This window comes from Colobus angolensis, unplaced genomic scaffold, assembly GCF_000951035.1.
Source record: "Colobus angolensis palliatus isolate OR3802 unplaced genomic scaffold, Cang.pa_1.0 Scaffold271, whole genome shotgun sequence".
Lineage (NCBI taxonomy): Eukaryota > Metazoa > Chordata > Mammalia > Primates > Cercopithecidae > Colobus > Colobus angolensis.
Window position 1 is genome coordinate 1,741,668 of NW_012115944.1, and position 8,731 is coordinate 1,750,398.

The 8,731-nt window shown below is 40.3% G+C and overlaps 1 protein-coding gene across 3 annotated transcripts in view; it reads right to left on the minus strand.

Moving 5' to 3' along the window:
- The window catches only part of CCDC47 (coiled-coil domain containing 47), a 32,267-nt gene that overhangs the window by 4,786 nt on the left and 18,750 nt on the right, over nt 1-8,731 (minus strand). For all 3 annotated transcript variants that reach the window (XM_011947944.1, XM_011947946.1, XM_011947945.1), the window contains 6 exons: nt 6,756-6,857; nt 6,527-6,637; nt 4,700-4,785; nt 3,011-3,069; nt 2,590-2,699; nt 2,211-2,378 (listed from right to left, as the gene is read on the minus strand). In XM_011947944.1, coding sequence (XP_011803334.1) covers nt 2,211-2,378; nt 2,590-2,699; nt 3,011-3,069; nt 4,700-4,785; nt 6,527-6,637; nt 6,756-6,857 — 636 coding nt within the window. The remainder of the gene's footprint in view (nt 1-2,210; nt 2,379-2,589; nt 2,700-3,010; nt 3,070-4,699; nt 4,786-6,526; nt 6,638-6,755; nt 6,858-8,731) is intronic.

The following is an 8,731-nucleotide window of genomic DNA, read 5'->3' on the forward strand; positions in this document are numbered from 1 at the left end:
CAGCCCGGTGAAAGAGCGAGACTCTGTCTCAAAAAAAAAAAAAAAAAAAGTAATAACTAGTTTTTGAAAAGATGTGAGTAAAAAGGAGCTCTCTGGCTGGGTACAGTGGTTCACACCTGTATTCCCAGCATACTGGGAGGCTGAGATGGGAGGATAGCTGGAGCCCAGGAGTTTGAAGCTGCAGAGAGCTACGATTATGCCACTGTACTCCAGCCTGGGCAACAGAGCAAGACCCTGTCTCAAAAATAAAAATAAAAATAAAGTAAAAGAAAAAAAGGAGCTTTCATACCATACACTGGTAGAAGGGGTTGGGTGGGTTGTTCTGTTGATCTCCAGATCTTTTTACAAGGTACCCAGACCAAATACTACAAAGTACGTGGTAGTTCAAAAAAATTAAATGATTTACATCTATAAGAAGTTTACAATCTGACTCAAGTTAAGTTTCAGGCCCCCTCTTCCTTTAACTCATTATAGTTTCAAACCTTAGAAAGAAATGTAGAACTTCCTTTTTTATAGAAAAATGAAAGGCATTACCTATTAATGATTCCTTTGTAGATTCTTCACATGTACACATTAAAAAGCCATATTTATTTATAAAGAAGACTGCATAAACACAGAGCTACATTTTTGGGGGAAAAATATCTATCACTAAACCAAGCCAAATAAAACAAAAACATGATTAAAGGGGTAAGATGATGATGACAGGCCTGCAGTATCCTGGGCAGTTCACTCAACAACATTAATGACACTGCTGTCAAATGCAGGCCCGCATAGCAGCTCACATTTTCTTGGACACATGACCCCTTTGCTCCTAAGAATATTCTTCAATTATCTCAAGATTATTCTCATTAAAATTCACATCTTCCAGAACTTTGTCCTCTCCCTCTTTTTTCTTTTTGAGACAGGGTCTCCCTCTGTCACCTAGCCTGGAGTGCAGTGGCTCGATACCTGCTCACTGCAACCTCTGCCTCTCGGGTTAAAGTAATTCTCCTGTCTCAGCCTCCTGAGTAGGTGGGATTACAGGAGCACACCACCATGCCAGGCTAATTTTTTTTGTTTTTAGTAGAGACAGGGTTTCAGCATGTTGGTCAGGCTGGTCTCAAACTCCTGACCTCATGATCTGCCTGCCTCGGCCTCCCAAAGTGCTGGAATTACAGGCGTGAGCCACCACGCCCAGCCTGTCCTCTCCCTCTTTGTTTTTGGCTGCCCAGGCTAGAGTGCAGTGGTATGATCATAGCTCACTGCAGCCTCAATCTCCCAGGTTCAAGTAATCCTTTCACCTCAGTCTCCCAAGTAGTTGGGACTACAGGTGTGCACCACTATGCACAGCTAATTTTTTTTTTTTACTAGTAGAGACAAGGTCTCATGATGTTGCCCAGGCTTGTTTTGAACTCCAGGGCTCAAGCAATCTGCTTGCCTTAGCCTTCCAAAGTGCTGGGATTACAAGTGTGAGCCACTGCACCTGGCCTTTGTTCTCTTTTTTGACCAGCATTTACAAGGTCTAAAATTTTAGAGCTGAGTGGCGCACACCTGTAGTCCCAGCTACTTGGGAGGCTGAGGCAGGAGAATGGCTTGAACCCGGGAGGTGGAGATTGCAGTGAGCCAATATTGCACCATTGCAGTCCAGCCTGGGTGACAGAGCGAGACTCCATCTCAAAAAAAAAAAAAAAATTTAGAGCTGAACTACGGCATCTTATTTCAGAAACACATCAGATCATACTGAGCTTTCAAATATAACGTACTATACCCAAAAAGCTTTTGAGTTTGAGATTCTAGTTAGGTAAAAAACAGAAAACAAAAATACAAACAAAAATATTGGAAATCTCTAATTCTATAATCAGATTTTAAATTTTACATAACAAGTTTATTTAGATAATAGGGCACATGTGCTGCCTTCTATTAAAATTTCTAATTTTTTTCACCAAAGTGTTTGGCTTGAAAACTGATAATGGAATTTTCAAAATGAAACTGTGCTGGAGGAACAGGATAATACTGGTAATTTTTCACATTCACAGACTCAGTGTGGCACGGCTTGAACAGGAAGGATTATTTATTCTTCTTTATAGTGTTATCAATTAACATAATGTCCCAAATGTTTAGAAAATGCTAAACTTTTAGCCTACAAAGATTACCTTAACAACCAATAGAACACAAGCAGGCATCCTTACAAATCGTAGTTTTACACCAGTGATAAGACAAGTTTGTCTAACCTCCAGCCTGCGCTGTTTCTCAGGATCTTCCTCATTCATGATTCGCTCCTTCTCTGCTCTTTTTTTCTCCTCCCGCCGAGACTGTGCTGCTTCCTGTCTTTGCACATGTGTCAGTTTCAAGAAGTTCTCTTCTACTCGAGCACGGTTCTTATCTGCTTTTTGTTTGCCCTTCCCCAAGAAACAAAGTGTTTCATAAGAAATCCACTTCTAGTCAACAGCAGCAAAATCCCGTTTAGCATTCTTTCATAAAATTACTCCCATTTGGCACTTCTAAATCAACCAGCAAAGATTCAGTCACTGAAATCATTGATAGCTGCCCTCCCCTTGAGAAGAAACAAAAAAAGGTGCCAATTTATATAATATAGGTATTGGGTCTTACTTCTCTGTTGAGTCGGAACTTTTTGGCTTTATCAATAGAATAAATCACCATGTTCATCAGGGGTAGCAGTGCCTCCATATCCTTTGGGTAAGTGTTACCTGAGCCAGGCACTGGAAAACAAAGCCATTTTTCCTACTGAGTTAATGGTAGCATTAATATTTCCAGGTCACCCAACTCTTTTTTTTTTTTAATCTTAACAGACTCATTTCTCTAAGTTTCTTAGGCAGTTAAAATGCAGCAGAAAATATAAATTAAAATATATAAAAGGTAATTTCTTCTTGAAGAAATCTGGAAATCAGTAAGCAAGCATAGGGTTATAGTTTTGATGTAGTTTTAAAGTTATCATTTAGGAGGAAACAATACTCTCCTTAAGGTCATCTCAGAGAAGACTAAGAACCCAGAAAGGACCCAGAATACTTACCATTAAATGTAAACAATAGTGTCCTCTTAGTGTCAGGTAGCTTTAAAGGCTGACCTTCCCTGTCACAAAAGAAAAGGCAATTAAGAAGGAATACAAGAAAGATGTTTTCCATGTACACAAGTCACCCAATACACTTAGATGAACAGATACCTGCACATAATCAGCACAGTATTTGGCTTGGCATCCCCAAGTCAAATACAATCTCAGAGCCCGAAGGAGCTTTACAGGTCATCTGGGCCACTCGTCTATCTGATGGATGCATTCTCAAGTGATCTTTATCCTACACTTGAACACCTCCAGTGATGTTCCCTCCAGGCAAGGGTATATTCCATCTCACCTGGGGAGCCAGAAATGAGCCTATATTTAAGTATGAGGCCCATATTTTAGGTAACATTTTTGCTTATTTTGATGGATTTTTATGTTTTATTTCCAACTCCTATCTTCCTATAGCAAGACATCTTATTATCTTACTTTTGAGTTAGGCTCAGAATAAATTTAGGGATAATCTACTATAGCATATATAATTTAGTTCTGTCATTGAAGATTCCTTTGTAATCTCTGCCTATATCAATCCTTTGACTATCAATTGCCCTCCATCCCATATTTAAAAGGCAGGATGAATGCTACAATGTGAAACATTGTCCTCAGTGTCACTGAGTTGAGCAAGACAAGGATGATGCAGCACTATCTAGAGGCATAAGGACCTGAGTAATCTTAGTACACAACTAAAATCCAGATTAGCTTGAATTGTGCTCAACTCCACAGCCTATCAGAGGGTAGTCTTTAACTAAAAATTTAGTCAGAACCAGTTTCAAACCAAGGATAAAGGTAAATAAATAAGCTCTCCTGAGACAGGCTGTGAATTCAAAGAACAAATCCAAGTCCTGAATATGTACTCCTGAACAGTATTACTATAAAGCTAGAAATCTTATGGGCGTTGTGGGCATCTATGCTAGGAAAGGAAACAATCACCTAACTATTCAAAGAGGGAAGCCAGAAAAGGCCATAAATTACAAAACACACAGATTTGCAATCAGACATAAGTCAAACATCACACACAAATTATCATCACAAAAAAAAGAACCTATGGACTGGGGCATGGTGGCTCACGTTTATAATTCCATCACTATGGGAGGCCAAGGCAGGTGGATCACAAGGTCAGGAGTTCAAGACCAGCCTGACCAACATAGTGAAACTCCGTCTCCACTAAAAATACAAAAATTAGTCGAGCGTGGTGGTGCGTGCCTGTAATCCCAGCTACTCAGGGGGCTGAGGCAGGAGAATCGCTTGAACCTGGGAGATGGAGGGTGCAGTAAACCAAGATTGCGCCACTGCACTCCAGCCTAGGTGACAGAGTGAGACAGCGTCTCAAAAAAACAAAAACAAAAACAAAAACCCACTGCATTTTATTAGTACCAGCCATTCTGTAAGATTCCCAACCACCTCACTGAGTCAGTGGTGCAAACATGCAGGGACACATACAAACTGGGATGGGGAGGCTCATTTCTCTCCCATAGGTTTACAATGACCTCTCATGATGCATGCAGTCAAAGCAAAGGAAAACATGGAGGCCTGTCACAAACTTCCTTCACACATTTGGTAAGGGATATTGCAGAAGCACCTTACAGGTGTTTCAACACAGAAAGCTAGTGAGGAAAATTAATTTCAACAATTTTATCTTATACGTACTCTTGCATAATTTTTGGACCAGAAAACTGGTCTGAAAAATGAACGGATTCAATCTTGTCAGCATAGTGTGTAAGAAAGTGAACCATCTGAAAAACAGAAAATATTTTTTAAAAGCAGGGTTTAATGCATTTCCCTTTTTTCATAAAGAAATTCACTCTTTGAGACTGGGTACAGTGGCTCACGCCAGTAATCCCCACACTTTGGGAGGCAGGTGGATCACCTGAGGCAAGGAGTTTGAGAATTTGAGATCAGCCTGGCCAACATAGTGAAACCTCGTCTCTACTAAAAATACAAAAAAAATTAGCCGGGCATGGTGGCATGTGCCTGTAACCCCAGTTATCCAAGAGGCTGAAGCACGAGAAGCGTCTGAATCCGGGAGGTGGAGGTTGCCGTGAGCAGAGACCACGCCACTGTACTCCAGTCTGGGAGACTTGCGAGCAAGACTGTCTCAAAAACAAAAACAAAAACAAAACAAAAAAAAGAAATTCACCCTTCAATCCTTACTTTCGTACAATGTCATTCATTAAGACCAAAGCATGTTAATTGTTTTTTATTTATTTATTTTTTGAGACAGGGTCTTGTTCTCTTGCCCAGGCTGGAGTGCAGTGGCACAATCATAGCTTACCATAGCCTTAATCTCCCGGGCTCAAGTGATCTTCCTGCCTCAATTTCCTGAGTAGCTGGGACTAAAGGAACACACCACCACACCTGGCTAATTTTTTTACTGTGGAGACAGGGTCTCACTATGTTGTCCAGGCTAGTCCTGAATCCCTGGACTCAAATGATCCTCCTGCCTCCACCATCCAAAGTACTGAGATTACAAGTGTGAACCACAGCACGCAGACAAGACTAACGCTTTTTAAAAATTAAATTTCAATAAGATAGGAAATCTCTTTAGAATTAAAGTAGTACTCCAGGATGGGCGCAGTGGCTCATGCCTATAATCCAAGCACTTTGGGAGGCCAAGGTGGGTAGATCACTTGAGGCCAGGAATTCCAGACCAGCCTGGCCAACATGGCGAAACTCCATCTCTACTAAGAAAAAGGAAAAAAAAAAAAAAAAGTAGTACTCCTTTTTAGTCATACCAATGATTAAGATTCTTATCGAGCAACTAAAACTATTTCTCAAAATAACGTTCGAAACAAGAATGAAGGCATAAAGATAAATAATTTCAGGGGATCTAAAATAATTTCAGGGGATCCTTTATAAACACGTCACCTTGAACTTATATTTATAACCATCTCTGAATTATCCTGTATTCTTATGATACTAAGATCTGTTAACCATTACACAACCAATAGAAAGAAATGGCTCTCTCAGCCAGGCACAATGGTGGGCTCTTGCTGAGGCAGGAGGAACACTTGAGCCCAGAAGTTTGATGCTGCAGTGAGTTCTGATCACACACATGAATAGCCACTGCACTCCAGCCTAGGCAACATCTCAAGACCCCATCTTTTTAAAAACAAAGGAGGAGGAATCTCTACACATCCCTCTTCTCCTACACAAACTGGAGCTCAAAAAAAAAAAAAAAGACCAAATGATACGATGAAAAAGATCAGAAGTTATGGTCCTTTTTCAAAAAAACCTGAAAGTCATTAGCAATCCTAGGAACAATTTGCTCTTGATTTAGAGAACTTCTTGACTAATCAATTTGTCCTTTTGACAAGCCAATTTATTGCTTAAAGAAGGTATTTTAATATTTGTATGAGAAAGGAATATAAAACTAGTACACTGACATAAAATGATGAACTTGTACAATGAGACTTTTAGGGAGAGTGTCCTGTAAATGCCAAGGCCTGGCAAATGTATGTCTTCTGTTGCATTTACCTTTGTATCCATCATTCCGTCTGTGACTTCTCCCATCTCTGACAGGATGGCCAAAGAGTCTGGCAGTCCATACTTTGCTCCAGACTTAGGTTTATCACTACAAAACTCACTCTAGAGGAAGAAGTAATTGAAAGTAAGACATGACCTTTTATTATGCAATGAAGCTGTATATGTGTGTGCTAAAGACACACAGTTGTACATATATTTGAGTTGGAGCAACCTAACATACCAAATCCTGCATCTCTTTCTGTAGTCGCACCAAGGCTTTCCGTGTGCCAACAGCAAATACATAGGTATCCATGTCTTCATCATTCATGGTTACTTTTATTTGCTTTTAAAAAAATGTAAACAACAAAATTCACCTGTTAGGTTCTGTGATAGGCAGATTTCTAAATGACCCTTAAGATTCCCTCCCGGCTGATGCATATACTCTCCCTTTAAGTGATTGGGATTTGCAAATATGATGGAATATTACCCCATAATCAGACTGTTTTGTGGCAGAAGGTCCCTAATCAGCTGACTGTGAATTAACCAAAAGGGACATTATCTTGGGTGTACCCAACCTAATCAAGCAAGTCCTTAAAAGGAACTATAGCCCTACCTGAAGAAGAAAGTCAAAATGTGAAAGGGCTTATGGGAAAGCTGGGGGTGGGGGACATATGGTAAGGACCGAAGGGTGGCCTTTAGGAACTTGACAGTGGTTCCCAGTTGACAGTGGTTCCCAGTTCCCTTTATAATAAACCAGTAAATATAAGTGTCTTTTCAAGTTCTACGAGTCATCTAACAAATTATTGGTTGAGAGGGGAGGTCACAGGAACCCCTGATTAATAGTTAGTTGGTAAGAAGTCCAGATGGCAGTATGGGTAACCTGGGACATTCGAACGCATCTGAAGAGGGCAGTCTTGTGGGGCTGAGCCCTTTAATCTCTAGGATTTGAAGCTAACTCCAGGTAGATAGGGTCAGAATTGAATTGAGGCTGGGCACAGTGGCTCATGCCTGTAATCCCAGCACTTTGGGAGGCCCAGGTGAGAGGATCACTTAAGGCCAGGACTTCATGAACTGCCTGGGCAACATAGCAAATCTCGGTCTCTAGAAAAAAAAAAAAAATTAAATTTACAAAATTAAAAAGAATTATTATTATTATTGAATTCAATTGTGGGATACCCAGTTGGTATCCAGAGAATCTGAGAATCGGCTGTTTGTGTTGGAAAACAACCCAGACAAGTAAACAGTTACTAGTACTCTGACTGGGCCAGAAAAATAAAAAATTATAAGCCTAAAAGAGTCTTGATATGTGGGAGGCTGAGGCGGGCGGATCACAAGATCAGGAGATCGAGACCATCCTGGCTAACACGATGAAACCCCGTTTCTACTAAAAATACAAAAAATTAGCAGGGTGTGGTGGCGGGAGCCTGTAGTCCCAGCTACTCCGGGGGCTGAGGCAGAAGAATGGTGTGAACTCGGGAGGCAGAGCTTGCAGTGAGCCGAGATCGCACCACTGCACTCCAGCCAGGGCGACAGAGCGAAACTCCGTCTCAAAAAAAAAAAAAAAAAAAAAAGACTCTGATATGATATATTTGTTATATTAATAATTATATCTTTAAATGCTTGGGTGAAATAATTTTTAGTATATGGAAGAAGGAAAATGTTAATATAGGAAAAGAACTGGTAAGATGGCAGGTGTAAAAGAAAACGTTTTCTGCTCTTCCATCATTGATGGGAAATTGCACAAAGCAAACCTTAAACAGAATTTTTAAAAAGGGGCAAATAAAATATAAAGAGCCACGTATTTGTTGAAGCAATTTCTCTTAGCAGGAGGAAAGAGAGAAAGAGAGCTGAAAATGATTAAAATGCTTTTAAAGAATAATTTCTACAAAAAGATGGCTGAGGATACAGCAAACTTTCCTCCTAATAAGACAGTGTGGTTGGTGGGAGAAAGGATGACAGAAATATTAACTGATAGGGCTCTAAATTTTAGTGGACTAAGTCATCATGGCCATATTAGAAAAATTAAAATAAACATACAGGTTTACAAGTAAAAATGAGACCTTTAAAATATAACAGTGGGGCCGGGCACGGTGACTCTTGCCTGCAATCCCAGCACGTTGGGAGGCCGAGGCGGGTGGATCACCTGAGGTCAGAAGTTCGAGACCATCCTAACCAACATGGTGAACCCCTGTCTCTACTAAAAATACAAAAATTAGC